Genomic DNA, 16,608 nt, shown 5'->3' with positions numbered 1-16,608 from the left:
TCTCTTGCTCGGATTTCCTATCAGGAGCTTAAAAGGCTCCAGGGCCTGCTAATTCACGAAATGCAAGTTCTTTAGCACGGCCCGTGCCAGCGTCCCCTGGGACGGGCGTCACGGCGCAGGCGCAGATCCCCCACAGGCGGTTTCCGTCATCACAAGGAACCCGCTGCTTCGACCTAGGTCTGTGGCTGCCCCGCGGCAGGAACTGCTGATGCTGCGTCCTCCCCCCCCCTGGGCACTTCCTCCAGACCCCGGGCCCCGCCCTGTGGGGCTCTAGGACCAGGCACCACTCAGAGGGGCCTCCATCCAGCGTCCGAGAGTTCCTCTGCAGCCCCTCCTTCTTTTGTTCCACCTTTATATTTTTTCCCCTATGGACCTCAGGGTTTTATTCTGCACATATTACTTTTTAAAATTACTTCTTGGTAACTGAGCAGTGACTCTGCCTGGATATTTAAGCACAGTTTAAAGGGCACAGAGAACCCACTCTTGCATCAGGGCTGGGAGCTCCCCTCTGGACGCATGCTGTCTCCCTCACACCCCCGTCTGGCCCCAGAGTCCCTCCCCAAACACCTTCGAAGACAAACAGCCGGAACCTGAGGGGGGCATGTGGGTGGCTTCTTGCAGGGCTCTTTCTCTGAAAGGGACCCAGTGCGTGACTCCCTGTGCAGACTCTCCTAGTGGTGACACGCGGACATAATAACTTTCAGAAGGCTCACGGGTGCCCCCAGGCCCCCACACCCCTCTCGGGGCGGTCTTGCATTTCGCCTGGACCTTAGCCAGTGTGGTGAGGGGCAGGCCGCGCTCCGGGGTCAGGCTGTTCGAGTGGGAATGCGGCCGGACCCTGCAGGGGCCACAGGCCCCCGAGTACGTCCCTTCCCTGCCTGTCGGCGTCCTCCTCTGTGAACGGATAAAGTCGGTGGGACCCTGGCGCCTGCCCCAGGGGTGGGAGGGCCCGACGTGTGTGCTCCCTACAGCGCCTACAACACCGTGATCTGATTTGTGCGGTGACCATGAGTGGCCCTTGTGACCTCCTGTGCTTTCTTCCCGAAGGTCCTCTGCAGGTGGATCTTAAGTGTCAAGAAGAACTACCGGAAGAACGTGGCCTACCACAACTGGAGACACGCCTTCAACACGGCGCAGTGCATGTTTGCCGCCCTGAAAGCAGGCAAAATCCAGGTACTCGGGGAACCGTGCACGTGTCCGAGACGTTCTGTGGCTCCGCCGGTACGATGCATCCCCTCGGGTTTTTAATGTGCTCTGGTGATGGCCGAGAACAACAGTCACTGCCAGTCACAGGTCAATTACACTGCAACGAAAGACGGCAGTGGCAGGGCACTTGGTGGCTCCCTTTCTGTCAGGTCTAAAGTGTGAGCGTGTAAAATACTCTGTAAATACCTTCACGTTCAGTGTAAATGGTGCTTGGACAGATACATCTTTCCCTCAGGGAAAACCCCACAGCATAAGAAAAAGTGTTGCATTTCTCAGGCTCAAGTTCAACCTGCTCCATAGAATTCCTCAAACCCACGCAGGCCCCAAGCCCGCCCCGTGGGCATGTCAGGGCTCTGCGCCACCCCTTCTCTCCGGCAGCCGTTGGTTTTACAGGTGCGGCGGCCAGACCCTGCTCACGAGGAAGTCGGCTGCCGGACCACGTCCGGACGGCCGCTCCCTCCCGGGGAAACCGTGCGCATCCCTGGCCGCAGATTCGAACTTCAGTAGGGACCCACAGGTCATTCTGAGTAAATGATTCTAGGCATCTAGCACGTCACTTTTTAAAATTTTTTGTTTCTTTTTAGTGAGAGAGGAAGGGAGAAATAAACATCAATGCGTGGTTGCCTCTCTCATGCCCCCTAGTGGGGACCTGGCCCGCAACCCAGGCATGTGCCCTGACTGGGAATCGAACCAGCAACCCTGATCACATACTTCTTTTTTAAATTCGGCGCTTCCATGATTTTTTTAATTACCGAATTCTAATACTCTCATTCTCTGCCTCTGCTTCCACTGGGGGCACATTCAGCGGCAAGGGCCGGAGCCGGCATTTATCAGAAGCAGGTGGCCCTCATGCGGGGCCTGGACAGGTCTCATGGATCCAACCATCGGATGGCATCCTGGCGTCTGTGCAGAAAAACCACACGCTGGCTCCTGTGTGTGTTGGGAACACACCGTTCAGAGCCCTGAGACTCCGGCAGAACGGAGCTGAGAATTCATTCCCACATGTGTTTTCTTAGTGAGAAGACACTAGCACAGAAAACACAAACGGCAGCTCCCCTTCTGCCCCAAAAATCTGCGATTGGCTTTGGAACACACCGAGCAGTTTTAAAGCTCATTCCTGGCTCCCTCATGTGTGCCATTTGCTGAACAGCCACACTGTCTGTGGGCCTTTGGGCTCAGCCATGGGGAGCAGAGTGCAGGGGCGGCAGGGAACACGAGGTCAGAGAGTGGGGTGGCCACGCCGGGTTCACCCCGACTGCTCCAACGTGCACCTGGATCACTAAGAATGAGAGGCGCTCCCTGTGGTGGGCAGGTGATGGGCAGAGGTGGCTCAGGCTTTCCCGCTGATCAGTGACATTTGCAATAACCCCGTTCTGAAGAGGAAGTGCAGCTGCCCCGCAGAACAGGGCTTCCCACGCTGCCCCGTGGCGAAGCAGCATGCGTGTACGGCCCAGAGAAAAACCCCCGGGACAGGACAGAGGCGGTCCGGTCCTTGACCGGCCCCCTCTCTGTCTTTCCTGGCCTGTGTCGGCCGCGCAGAGCAAGCTGTCTGACCTGGAGGTGCTCGCCCTGCTGATCGCCGCGCTGAGCCACGACCTGGACCACCGCGGCGTGAACAACTCCTACATCCAGAGGTGAGGCAGCCCGGCCGGACACGGCCAGGCTTCTGCCCTGCAGGGGGTCTTTTCCAAAGCAGAGGCCGCACCTGAGTTGCCTGGTACCAGCTTTCAGTGTGCCAAGGCCCCACAACACACTCTGGGTGTGTTTAAGGCAACGGGAAAAAATGTTAGGTCTGGTACGGTATTGGTAACATTTCTGGCCTGAAGTTAAACATACTTATATTGAGAATCTTATTTCATGAGACAATTACCAAGAGTTTTACATGAGGCTGAACTTAAGCACTTCACAGAAAAGAGCACAGACTGGGTCAGAAAAGGTAAAACCCAGTCCTGATGGAAAGGTAGGACTTTAGCTCAATGCTGGTACTTAGTAAGTACTCGGGAGGCGGAGGCTCTGTTTGGTCCTAGTGCAGGGGCCACGCGTCACACCGAGCTGGGGACTTGGATTCAAACCCTCCCCCTCGCACTCGGGCCTGGCCTCGAACGGGGCGCGCCTCCCCCTGTACCTCATTTTCCTGATCAGTGGAACAGAGGCGGGGGCGGCATGTCTACCTTGCTGGCCTGGCTTGGGCTTCAATCACCAGGGCAGGCAGTGCGACCGGCAAGTACTTAAGTGCGGAGTCAACCACAACGGCAGCGGCAGCAGCGGCTGGGAAGGCCCGTCAGCAGGGCCTTGCCGTGCGCCGGCTCCGGGAGAAAGACGCTGACTCTCCGGGCAGGTGCTGCAGGCTCCCATAGGGACCTCGCTTACGTGACAGTTTCAGTGACAGTTTCAGTGACAAGTGAGATGTGAAGATGGCATTGTTTTCATCCGATTTTTCAGTCCTTGTGACATTTGTATTTTCTTGCAGCAACTTAGTTGAAAAACCCACATTTTAACAGGAAAAACCTTAGTGCTGAGCATATTTTTTAGCGTGCAAGGGGATTCCACGGGTGGGTAGATCTCTTGCGGAAATTCCGGATGTCTGACATCTTGAGGGAATTTCAGACGGCTCTGGTCACTCTGCCTTTATCTAAATAAGCAGAAAACTCCGAGTAAAAGGAACTGCTGTGGGGCACCATGTCCCCTGCTGACTTTCAATGGGAAGAGATGGCAGGAGTGTCAGGGACAAGCCGTTCCGCCTTTAAAATCTCACGTTCTGGTGAACGGACGCGGTCCCCTCCATCATGTGACTGTGGTCCTGAGTCTCTCGCCGTGACAGGGAGTGGAGACGGGTCCAGACGGACCGTGGAGCTCGCTGGAAGGCCTCAGAGCCAAACACCTTGTTACTGGCCGTGCAGACTGGGGGCCATGCAGCCCTGCTGGAGAGGGGAGGGCACTCGCCTCTCTGTTCCTTTGTTTATTTAAAAATAACTACCCAGAAAAACATCACCTGCAGGAACACTGTCCCCTCGTAAAACAAAGCCCTAGGAGAAGTCACGGGTGTGGCATCTCGCTTGCATGAACACCCTGGGTCGAGGCAACTTCCGTGACGCAGGAGAGCGGCGTCAGAGGTTTTGTTTCTTCCGACTTCCCTGCGGCTCGAGCGGAGGAAGCCATTTCTGGGGATGGGTCTTCTGCTGTCCTCGGTGGGACGGGCAGTCCCTCTCCGGGAGGGTGCAGGGGCCACAGCCACACCCGCAGGAAGCGCCGACCCACCGCCGGGAGGGCTGCTGCAGCCTCGCCCCTGCTGGCACTTGCTCCCGCTGGCACTCGGCGCTGTACAGAGAGACCCAGCGGGACGGACGAAGGCACAGGAATGACAGGAGCGCGTCTTCCTCTCTAAGCTCTTCTTTCTTGGGCCCGACCTCCGCAGGAGCGAGCACCCGCTGGCCCAGCTGTACTGCCACTCGACCATGGAGCACCACCACTTCGACCAGTGCCTGATGGTCCTCAACAGCCCGGTGAGCACCGCCCGCACCTGAGTGCAGGCTGGAAGGACAGCCTTCTGAATTCCGTTGTCTTTTCAAGTCCTGGGTCTGGGCCCTGGATCATCGTTCCCGAGCCTGACTCCTTGTTGGGTGAGGAAGACAGCAGCGACCCCTGAGGTTAAAGCAAGCACCGTGTGTTTTGCTGTTACCGGCCATGCCCCAGCCGCCCCAGTACCTGGGCTGGTGTGTCTGGGGGGACACTCAGTTGTGCCGGAGCCGGCAGCTCCTCCGCGGGGCAGGCGGTGCGAACGCTGGTTTCCTTCCTTCCCGAAGGGCAACCAGATCCTGGGCGGCCTGTCCATCGAGGAGTACAAAACCGCGCTGAGGATCATCAAGCAGGCGATTCTGGCCACAGACCTGGCGCTGTACATTAAGTAAGTTCCGGGAACCGGCCTGCGAGCGTGGGTCTCGGAGCTGGCCACGTTCCGGCTGTGCTTGTGTCCACACCGGGAACGCCAAGCCCACAGGGCGTGCGTCCTGGCAGAGCCGCCAGCAGACCCGGGACGGCTCCTCGGAGGGGGAAACGTGGGCCTTCGAGGCTACTGAGCTGGGTGGGACTCAGCATGTACGTCCACCCATGACGTGTGTGCCCATCTGGGGCGCAGCTGCAGGGCACACGCAGGCCTGGGGGTCCCTGCAGCGAGTAGGGGGGTGGGGGGAGGAGCACGGGCAGCTCACGGGGTTTCCCTGGAACCCGTGGCCCTGCCCCCTCCAGTCCCCAGGGTCGCACATCTAAAGGTACCTGTGTCCTAAAGCCGCTGCTTCTCTAAACGTTGGAGGGGGCAGCACTTGAAAGTCAAGGAGGGTGACAGAAAAGTCAGTAAGTTTCGGTTGATTCTAAATGATTGCCGAGTAGAGATGATCGAAAAGTGCCTGGGACCTCAGAGCCATCCCTCCTTCCCCATCTTTCGGAGAGACCCCCTACCTTGCGGGGGAGCCTGCATTTCAGTCGGGGGTCTCAGTCACCTGTGGCCCATTTCGTTCCATTTCCCCGCTTTCCTGGTGCGTCTGGAGTCTCTGCCCCCGAGACACTAGCCCGCCGAGGGCAGGGAAGGAGTGCCGCTCCCGGTTTTCTGGGTCTTCCTTTGCTTCAGAGGCATGTCGCAGCATCAGACAGACACAGCGCAGTTGTCTCGACCTTGCTCTTTAACTGTGTCACAATGCACGTGAGTTACCTGAAATTAAGGTAACACCACACAGGCCTCCTCGTGCTGTGCATTTGAAATTTCTCAAGTCAGTCTCGGCGTCACACTTTAATTCACGTCGTTTCATTTATTTGAAATTGTGTTTAAGAACTGAGATGTCGTTATTTATGATCGGCACTAGGTGAGGTTTAACGTTTCTCCCAAAGAAATGGGAGGAGGAGGAACAGTGAGCTGCTAACGGTTCTTAAAGGATGACTTTTACGTTGGGCTCTAAGGCGAGCAAAACCTGTTAGAGGTTTTCCCCCCAAAAGTGCGTCTGTGCCGCTTTGCAGAACAAAGGGTAAGATAAGAGCCTTCTAGAGACGCTTCCTAACCACCAGCTATTTCTCTTTATTTTCAAGGAGGCGAGGAGAATTTTTTGAACTTATAAGAAAAAACCAGCTCAGTCTTGACGACCCTCACCAAAAGGAGCTGTTTCTGTGAGTAGCGCGGCCGAGTGGGCAGCTGCGCTTCGCTCCCCGATGGGTTGTGTCCGCGCGGGTTTCGGACACACCAGCCGCCGGTCCCAGCGGGGTGATCTGAGAGGTGGCTCTTCTCGGAGAGCACGGCCACCCCCTCCCGTTGTGCCAGCGGTCGGTGGGACGTGCTGCCATTCGATGGTCAATTACTAGCGATCGATGTTCCCATCTCCCCCTCACCGTCGGGCTACAGGAGGCGGTGTGAGGGCAGTGGCTCCCCGCCGAACCAGGCGACCGCCCCCGGCTGTCGTGGCGTCAGCCACGTTTCTGTGCCAGTTCTGTCCCTGCTTCTCTGGTCTTTACAAACGGACACCCCGGGGTTAGAGGGCCTGAGTCCAGCTTTTCCACTGTGACTGCTTCCCGAGGGTGGTGCTCCCACCAGAGTAACGGCCGTGGGGTCTCTCTCCCCCGAACAGGGCGATGCTGATGACCGCGTGCGACCTCTCCGCCATCACGAAGCCTTGGCCCATCCAGCAGCGGGTAGGTGGCTCCGCAGTGAGCGCGCTCAGTGTGAAGTTACAAGGGGAAAAGTTCTGACCCTGGAAGGCAGCCGCAGAAGCGTTTGTGGAACTTGCCGTCTAATTTTCAAGTAGTAGCAAGTGCAAGTAATTGGCCACACAAATTTCCCTTTGGAGATTCCTTAGCACTTCATAACGCTTGTAATGCACAGTAAGAAAGAGAAACCTGTATTAACGCAGCAAACCCCCAGTGGCGGTTACGTTCTACTTGGGGAGGTATGACTTCTGGCTCACTGAGAGCTGTTTTACCCCTTGAGTAACGGGATGGGGAGAACCTGGGTTTCCACTCACCCTTCCCGTCTCCCCATCCGGGCCCTGAGCAGGCAGGGCGGCGAGGTCCAGGCCCAGACACGAACACCGGCACCAAGGTCAGCACCGCAGGGCTCAGGGGTCAGAAGAGCTGGCGTGGGTGATGGGCTGGTGGAGGGCAAGAATACGCTGAATGCAGCATAGAACATTAAGTGGCATTTAAAATAACCGGGCAAAGGCAGGCTTCTCACTAAACTACATTAGCATGATCTGCCCGCCTCACAGACAGACAGCAGAAGGCAGAGCTGGGCCTGCTCTGCAAACTGGAATCCAAACTGAATTCCAAACGGGGCCGAGGCCTCCGTGCAAAGAGTCAAACCATCCAAGTACTAAACAGAAACCGTTTACATCCCTGTTTCCGATCCTCGTCACACGTGATGTGGGAGAAGAGCACCTGAGAAATGACGCTGGGGCTGTTGAGGACTGGGGGGCTGCGTGTGAGTGAGGACAAGGCTGGAGGGGGTCCGCCCCGGGCAGAAACCCGGGCGTCCTGGGTGTGAACTGAAATACTGCGTGAGCGTGTGCCGCGTCCCAGCTCCAGCCCCTAGAGAGGCCTCCGCAGAACCATCAGCCTGGTGCCCGACTGAGTGGGGGGGGGGGGGGGCAGGGGCTGGCTCCGGGAGGAAACGCTGATGCAGGGTCCAGAGCAAGGACGCGCAGGAGCCCCAGAAGGGCTGGATGCCCAGCGAGCAAGGAGGCGGGCCCCCCACCCCCACTGGCTGGGATGGAACAGTGTGAGCATCCGTAGGGGTCGAAATGCATTAAATACGTTTTAATGTAAGAGTTCAAAGTAATGCTGAAGATGGTAAAACAAAGCCTTCCCTGGTCATCTGTGGTGAATGCTCTGGTGGAGACCCAAGTTACAGCTTTTACATGGCAATTAATATGGAGACGATCAAGTGTTTCTCTTGCTTTTCTTATACCAATTGTACTTTAGGGTACTAAAGACTTAACTTTCTCTTTACTGTACTCCGACTAATGACGGAAAAAGGAATGAGGGACTTGGCTCAAATCTCCGCTTCTGCAGCCCCGAGTCGCTGCATCTAGACACAGACCACTCACGGTGGTTCAAGTCAGCCAGGCAGGCGTTGCGGAGCCCTTGGCGGCGGCGGCACACGGCCCTGCCCGGCAGTAGTCCTGGCGCAAATACAAACGAAAACGAGCCCAGTCTCCATCCAATCCAGCCCCCCAATCCCATTACCGGTGTGTGGAGTACGGGCCCAGAGGCTCTCCCTGACGTCAGAGGGACAGAATCAGTGGACCCCAGACAGTGAGAACCGAGGGAGGGGTGACCCAGCTTATTCAGCAACGGCAGAACGTAAAGGAAAGTGTTGGGGGGAGGATCCGGAGATTAATTGAGGTACATGAGGCCTGCCAGTCAGTCGCAGGCTAGGCCCCTGTTCGACCTTGTTCACGGCACCAGGTGTAACAGGTGCTTGCTAGCTCCTGGATTTGGGGTGCAGAGGGGCCGAAGGGGGTGCACTGCTACCTTTTTCTGTGTGGACAGATTACGGACTCCAGCCTTCGTCGGTAATTAGGCGCACACTGACGGCAAACGAGACATCACTTCACCCCTCGTTACTGCTTTACTCTTGATTCTACTGATGTGCTGGAAAGCTACAGACCTGATGATTTTATCGTCTCCGTTCAAAGTCCCCTTTGCAGGGTGATGTGCTTTGAAGTGCCAGCCGTGGCTGTTGTTTATTTCAGATAGCCGAGCTGGTGGCGGCCGAGTTTTTTGACCAAGGAGACAAAGAGAGGAAGGAACTCAACATCGAGCCCGACGTGAGTATGAGGCTGTGGGGCCACCCAAACAGCCACTCAAACACGTCTGGCTCGCAAACTTCTTTGTTGGTGTCGCTGAGAACTTTCCTTAGAAACAGGGTTTCTCCTCATTGTAACTTCTGTCGTATTACGCCTACATTTTTGTAACTTGCTGTTTTCACCTAAATGTCATACGCTGCTTTTGGTCCCGACAGCCGTCCCTCTACCTGTGACTCAGCGGCTCACAGCAGACAGATGTCACTGTGACTCACCGCTTCCTGGTGTAGCACAGGCACTGCTCACTGTTCCAAGCAGCACAGTGATCAACACCGTGCTGCTAACCGCTCCTTCGCCGCAGTGGGATGAAAGCCCAGGGCTGCCGCGGGGATGGGCACGCAGATTTTGAGGGTCCCTTTACACAAACCGCCGTCCACGTAGAGTGTGGGAACTGAGTTGCGGCACCTGTGGCCTCGGCACCTTCTTCTGAGGGTGCTCAATTCCACAACGGTGGACAAGTCAAAGCCGGCGTGGTCTCCAAGTTCAGGTCGGCAGCTGGCTCTGCATCAGCAGTGGGCTTCGGGTCAGTGGTTGACTGTGGGAGAGGGTGCAGTTCAGGCAAGGTCACCGATGAACTCTCGGTCAGTTCCTGGGGGACATCACGGCCAAGACAAACGAGGCTCACAGTGCTGGCGGCCGTGCAGGAGGCCGGCACAGGTGAGCGGGCAGGTGAGGGGCCGCAGGCTTCCCTCAGCTGGCCCCGTGACCGGCCGCCTTAGAGCCGGCGAGCACTGTGCTCTGGAACCGGCCGCAGGTGTGTGAGTGCCTGCTCCTGTGTCTGTGTTTCAGGACCTCATGAACAGGGAGAAGAAGAACAAAATCCCGAGTCTGCAGGTCGGCTTCATCGATGCCATCTGCCTGCAGCTGTACGAGGTATTTCCGTGACAACCGCCAGACTTGCTACCTGCAGGCTGTTAGGAATTGAAATCTTGAGTAAAGCGAAGCAATTGGCATTAGGCTTATATTTATTGTTTCTTCTGCTGATGAACATGCCGTTTCAGTGAACAGGGACACATTTTATATTCACAATTCCTCAAAAATGTTCAGGCCTCACCTCAAAGCATAACCGTCTGTTGAATGCCTGCTGTGCGCGCTGGGCTGTACGCGCTGGGCCTGCACGGGTGCGGGGACAGTGAGAACCGGGTGCCAGCGCCACCCCTGGGGACGCTGGGCACACACGTGTCAGCACGTGCTTTTCCAGTGGAAGTTTTGGAGAAAAGAAAGAAAACTATGCAGCTCTTTCCCATTGAGTACTGTAGCTTTAGTATCGCTAGTAAACTTTTCACAAGGATTAAAAGGAGGTGGCCAGGAGAATATTGCAAGTGCCGTTCCCATACACCTGCCGGCTTCGGATTCTTGTTCCCAAGTTGAAGCTCCTTCCCCTGCGACACCCAGTCCATTAGTTCAGATGTTTGTGCCCCGAGCACAGGAAAGAGGTGCTGTCCTTGTCATGAGAAGTTCAGACAGGAAACTAAGTTTTGTTTGGAAAAGGGCATTTCTCCTGGTGCCCTCACAGGAGGTCAAGGCCAAAAGCAGCCTGCAGCCCTGCAGCCCAGACAGTCCCCAGACTCGGACCTGGGTCCCTTAGGCTCACCCCCCGGGGACACGGGGCCGTTGCCCCAGTCAGGCAGGCACGTGGACCATCATTGTCACCCAGGGAATTTCTCAACAAAGCCGGGGCCACTGAGCAGGAGGGGAGGGACGGGAAGGCGGGGCAGGAAGGGGAAAGAGGGAGGCGCGCAGGTGAGCCTGGCGACAGCGTGTCCCACCAAGTTGGGTCCACTGTCCCCTCCCTCGCACAGCGGGGCTCAGAGCACTTCCTCCCGCACCCCCAGGCCCACGCAGGCTCTGTCCCCAGAGTAAGAACGCCTCGGTTCCAGGTGCTGGCGAGTCTCCTGACCCCCCTGTGCCCAGAAAATGCAGTCAAAACCCCAGATCCCATGCGAGGGCTTTCCTCTATGCACCTGTGCACAGGGCTTCGCCTCATCGCCCCCGCTCCTGAGTGCCCTCGCACACGTGGGGATGCATGTGCTTACTGTTACGTATTGCAGAATCATATTCTGAGTGAGAGAAGCAGAAAGACAGATCAAATGACCTATGATTCCACTGCTGTTAACCTAAAAAACCAGGATGATCTTCTGCAGGGTAGGGCCCTTGCAGCACAGGCTCCCCCACCCACCCAGGGGAGTGTGCTAGGAACCATCTGGATCCGTGTGTCAGCAGGCACTGTTGTGAGAGGCTGCGTCTGTGGGATGGTGGTGAATTGTTTTTGATGACTTTTGACCCATTTCATGATGGGTGATTGACGGGCACACCTGCCCACACTGAGCTGAGGGTTCACCAGTTTTTGACCAAAAGAGCACGACCCCCATGCCCCACCCTCCCTATTCACCCAACTCGCCCCAAATGATTTTTTTTTGTTTCCCTGAAACAAAAGTCCTCAAAGGCAAACGTTTTGCCCACGTGTGAGAGGTGAAACAGAAAAATGGCAGAAGCACTAAAAGGCACCCAAATCGATGCATTCAAAAGCTGTCTGGAGCAGTGGGAAAACCACCCGATAGGTGTATTGCATCAGATGGAGAGGACTTGGAAGGAGACGGAAGTTTAAACACATGAGAACAAATACGCAATTTTGATAACAGATTCCAGTTTGGGGGCCCCCCTGCACGCACTGTGACATTTTCAGTTTTCATTTTACGGACATTGCCGGCTGCGGTCCTCAATGACTCACAGTGCCCACCTTTCTGTGCGGACTGTGTCCACGCCGCAGCAGCGCCAACCGCCGCGCTGTTGTGGGGCGTTTAACTCAACGTTTCTCTATTGTAAAGGAAGCTATGTAGGGCGCAGTAGTTGCTGAATGGTAGTGAATCCATAACAGAGCGTTAAGAATTCCTCTGTATTGGAATCTTGGATTAAAAAAAAAATTCGATTCCAGGGCACAGCCCGAAACCCTTTTATGGAGAAGCTGGAAAGCGAGGCGGCAGGTCCAGTCGCGCGTGGGGAGAGAAGCCCGGCGAGGGCAGAGTGCGCAGCCTCCCCGCAGAGCGGCCGTGGCAGGTCTGGCGCCCCAGCTCTGCCCGCAGCAACCTCTGTCTCCCCGCAGGCCCTGACCCACGTGTCCCAGGACTGCTTCCCCCTGCTGGACGGCTGCAGGAAGAACAGGCAGAAGTGGCAGGCCCTCGCAGAGCAGCAGGAGAAGACCCGGGGGAACGGCGCCGGCGGCCAGGCCCCGCGGAGCTGACGCCCGCGGGCGCACGCCCTGCCCACTGGGCACTGCGAGGCCGGGTGGGCCCCTTCCGGCACTGCATGGGTGTGTTTGCACAGCTTTTGAGAGCACAGCGGGGACCACTGGTCTTTGGCCGGTTCCTGGCCTCCGTGTCCGTGTTTGGCGCCGCTGGGCGGAGGACCCACTGGGGCCCGCTGTCAGCACGGGCTGGGCGCTGCGGGTATCTGCGCTCTGCAAGTGGGAGCTGCATTCTGGCCCTCGCGTTCCCTGGTTTTACTTGGGAATTTTCCATGAGTTTTGTGGTTTCGGAATTGTCAATCTTTCAAAAATGTTTCAACTCTTTTCTTTAAAATAGGGTAGGAGAAAATTGAATATATTCTGGGACATGTGAAGCCTTCGTAGGCAGAGAAAACCTGTGGGCTGAGAGGATTTTAAGGGGAAGGGGGCATGTCTGTCAACAATGTATTATGTTAACAAAAAAGTTAAAACTCGAAACAAACGGGAAGTACTATAAGGCAGTACTGTAAAGCAAAGGTATTACACTGATCATCGCCGATTTATCGAGGGGCAGGTGTAACCCAGAGACCTCGGTGGCTCTGCTCCTGTTTTGCACAGTTTCCTCATGTGCAAAAGTTGACGTGCGTTCCTGCACCCAGGCCGTCTGGGTCGGGGAAGCAGAGGAGGCGGCAGGCGGCTGCTTCCGGAAAGGGAGCCTGCCCCAGATGCGTGGAAGTGTCGGGCCTGAGCAGGGAGACGGGCATTTGCTTGATTTGTTTACCTCCCCCCCCACCCAAAAATTCCCCCTCTGTCCCGGGCTCGGACAGCTCTGGGGGATGGGGAAATGCAGCACCGTCACGGCCGCCACTGAAACACATTTCCATTTGTATCATTTTTTCTAAACCTCCTAGAGTCCAGCATGCTCCTTGAGTCTTTAAGATTCTGGGTGAGTGTGTGTCTCTTAAGATACTGTGTCTTTATTCTTACCATTCAGGTGGGGAAAAAAAGGCCAAACAAACCGTGGCCCTCACTCTGCGGTGAGAGAGGCCAGCCTAGAAAGTTACCGACTGCGAAGGCTGTGTGGGATCGTCATACGCTTAGATTTCCGGGATGTCACTCTGTTTCTATTTCCTGTCACACAGATGAGATCTGTCAGGTTGCCTCTTGGTGGCACGGGTATGCAAAGTGCCTCAGGTGTCAGTGAGGTCACGGTGTGCGCAGTGCGGCACACCTGTGCTTCCTCGGAACAACGCCACGTGAAGAGCGGCAGCCACTAACTGCCGCCCACGCGTCCGACGCTGAGACTCCCGTGGCGAGGTCTGCGGTCACTTGCCTCCGCAGCTGTCCGGGCCTCCCCGGCACACGTCACCGGGGCTCCACGTGACAGAGTAGACTCCACCCCGGGAATGCGTACACGTGCTTTGTTCACGAGCAAAAAGAAACACTTAGATGAGAGAGCGAGTGGTTTGCCCGCAGGTAGTGGTGGGTTTCACTTCACTGGTTCAGAAACGAGAAGCTGGGCGAGGCCACGCCCGGGCATTTTAGTTCGTGCAGGAGGAGAGCTGCTCGTTGGGGCTGGTCCGCTGGTTCGCATGATGCTGATTTCTAGGAAAGTCATTCCAGTCCATGGATTAATATCTGGTATGCGGGCACAAATCGAAGTTTCTGTTCTCACGCAAATATTTTCTGTCCGGTGTCTTTGGAAGCTGGAAACGCGCACACACACATGGGGGCGGGCAAAGCAGGCTGCAGTCGTTGCGTGGGGAACAGGACAGAACAGGACAGAACGGGACGGCAAAAACGCAGCACAGGAATGAGCCCTGCTCCGGCGTCGCCCCCGGACGGCTGCCTTGGCCTCCCCGTGAACCCTCTGCCCAAGCCTGTGCCGGCCTTGTCCCAGGAGTCCGTTCTCGTTCCAGCTGAGACACGTCACACGGTTCCCCTTCCGGTCTGAGCCCCCACGGCCCCCACTCCACTGAGCTCCGTGTGGAGCCGCCCGGCCTTCTGCTCGTCCAGGTGCTGCTGTGACAGCACCGGGACCAGCCCAAGGAGTCACATGTGGGTGAGGCCTCGGTCTTCATGGAAGGCGTCCCAGAAGGCCGCCCCTTTGTCAGCCCTGGTGGGCCCCGGACACCACCTTCAGATGCGACAGGACAACACAGCATGGCGACCTCATCCCACATGTCACCTCTGACACGGAGTTTCCCAGACTGAGAGAGCAGAGCGGCACCTTTGCTGGGCCTCTCGCGCGCACGTCACTGTGTGAGAGTCGGAGCCCTGCGAGCACCAGCCCCAAAGAACAAGCCCTGCGGAGGACGTGCTCCCTGGCAAGCGCCCCCCCCCCCGCCCCCGTCACTGTGGCGGCCACGGGAGGGGCCAGAAAACGGGCAGAAACGCTGGGCTCTGGGGGGAAGCTGGCAGGGGCAGACTCCTGCCTCCTCGTGGCAAGTGCCTCTGGGTTCATCACAGAGCGCGGACGGTGGGCGCACCCCAGTCTGACCGAGAGCATCCCTGTGTCTCACCGGACTGTCCCCTGGCCCGGCGCCGGCTGTCACGCAGCGCCGCTTTGCTTTGTTTCCAGTGGGGGTGGGGCGTGTGCCTGCCGCCCTGGGCTGGGAGAGCTGCCGGCCAGCAGGGCAGTGTGACTCTGTGCTGTCTCAGACGCACCAGGCCCACTTCCGGAGGCGCCCCTGGCTCGTGGCGGCCGGCTCAGCCCCAGAGACGGGCACCGCCCGGGCGCAGTTTCACTGGCGGCACAGGCCAGGCCCGCGGCAGCCCTGCACCGAGCCGGCCGCCTTACCGTGAAAACAGAGGGGCCGGTAAGTCACTCTGCTTTCACCTGTGACGGTTTCCCAAGGGCCCCTGTCCCCGGAACTTGGTAAGACTCCACTAGTGACCACTCTGGCCCCTCGGGAGTGGAGCGCTCAGACCCTGGGGATGCCCGCGGCGGGAAGGCACTGCTGCACCGGGTCTGAACGATGCTGTCGAAAGCCATGTAAATAGTTGAAAATACAAGTTTCTTACAGTTTCGGGAGAGACAACCTCCCAAACCGTCACTAGCCACTGTCAATATCTATTTGTATTCTGACACCTTTTCCATATATTTGAACAAACATAGATTTCGGGCACTATTTTTGTACTAGGATAAAGGCGTCCCTGTGTATATTATGTTTAGCTCTCAAGCCGTTGTACTTCATCGTGACCGTGGTGTCTTGCCCTCCCTCTGCCGCCCTGAGCAGCATGTTGGACACCAACCACTTCAAAGGACATTCACGTGGGCAGCCCCGCGCAACCGGGCGGTCAGGGCACAGACCCTCACCTGCCGGTCACGAAGCACGTGTGTCTGTGCTTTGTGAAAATAAAGAGTGGACACCAGGTGTGAGTGCAGTGTGGTTCTTAGCAGGCGTTGAACCTGAGGCAGACAGAGTGGGCCAGTGAAGCTCAGAGTGAGCTACCGTCCAACACCCGAGCCGGGAGCCACCGGGTTTTGGAGCCTGCGCTTACTCCACTCAGCTCTCTCGTTAAGTTTTAACTGGAAGAGGCCCCAAGTCCATTCTCACGGGTTCAAGTGGGCCACGCAGAAGCTCGGAAACAGGCAGGTTGGGCGAGCTTGGGTTTCACTGGGTAGCGGCGCCTTCCAGGGCTGCACAGCTGGTGACGGGAGGTGGGATTCAGCGCAGGGCTCCTCCCCCTGTTTGGTTTCCCACCAGATGCACCCCCTTCTTGTGGGACAGAACCACTAGGCCCGGCCCAACCCACAGAGCTAAGGACAAACACCACCGCTGCCCATAAGGCCGAGTTGCAGGTTCTCTGACCAGCAGAGGGCACCGGGTGTTTAGAGAAGTAATCCCCCGGACAGGGTTCAAACAATGCCTAAGAACTGATGCTTAAAGAGTTTTACTAGCAAAAGAAAAAATCAACGGAGAATTAAGACCGACTTACTGCCCCTGGTCTGGCGGTCGTTTCTCCAAGATTTTCTCCAGCAAGCGCTGACTGCCCACTGAGTGTCCCACTGAGTGCCACTGTTCTACCCACGGGGACCCGGTTCCTCTCCCAGCAGACAAGCCCCTGCCCCCACCTCCCCGTCCTCGCTGTCAGGGTGCTGCTCCTCGTCACAAGGCCCGTGTGTGGCGTGTGCGGATGTTGGGGTGCACCTTTCAGGTGTTAAGCTACGGCACGAACGGAAACCCCTTCAACGTACAGCGATCAAGCTCTGATTTAAGCTACAGTTGGCCTCAAGTAAAAGCTATGTGTTTCCAGTTCACAGACCGTTTGTTCAGGATAGAAATCCACAAGTTTTACCAATGAAATCAAACTACTAATCATTTGCACCAGAAC

At 57.0% G+C, this 16,608-nt stretch overlaps 1 protein-coding gene across 4 annotated transcripts in view; it reads left to right on the top strand.

Moving 5' to 3' along the window:
- Nucleotides 1-15,640, top strand: part of PDE5A (phosphodiesterase 5A) — a 67,563-nt gene extending 51,923 nt beyond the window's left edge. For all 4 annotated transcript variants that reach the window (XM_053658504.1, XM_037129932.2, XM_053658505.1 and 1 more), the window contains exons 13-21: nt 1,048-1,173; nt 2,746-2,840; nt 4,622-4,709; nt 5,010-5,110; nt 6,283-6,360; nt 6,816-6,879; nt 8,937-9,011; nt 9,837-9,920; nt 12,151-15,640. In XM_053658504.1, coding sequence (XP_053514479.1) covers nt 1,048-1,173; nt 2,746-2,840; nt 4,622-4,709; nt 5,010-5,110; nt 6,283-6,360; nt 6,816-6,879; nt 8,937-9,011; nt 9,837-9,920; nt 12,151-12,288 — 849 coding nt within the window. In that variant the 3' untranslated portion in view covers nt 12,289-15,640. The remainder of the gene's footprint in view (nt 1-1,047; nt 1,174-2,745; nt 2,841-4,621; nt 4,710-5,009; nt 5,111-6,282; nt 6,361-6,815; nt 6,880-8,936; nt 9,012-9,836; nt 9,921-12,150) is intronic.
- Nucleotides 15,641-16,608: the final 968 nt, after the last annotated feature.

This window comes from Artibeus jamaicensis, unplaced genomic scaffold (assembly GCF_021234435.1).
Source record: "Artibeus jamaicensis isolate MK-2021 breed Jamaican fruit bat unplaced genomic scaffold, CSHL_Jam_final scaffold_537, whole genome shotgun sequence".
Lineage (NCBI taxonomy): Eukaryota > Metazoa > Chordata > Mammalia > Chiroptera > Phyllostomidae > Artibeus > Artibeus jamaicensis.
This window is presented reverse-complemented; position numbering and strand designations above follow the sequence as displayed.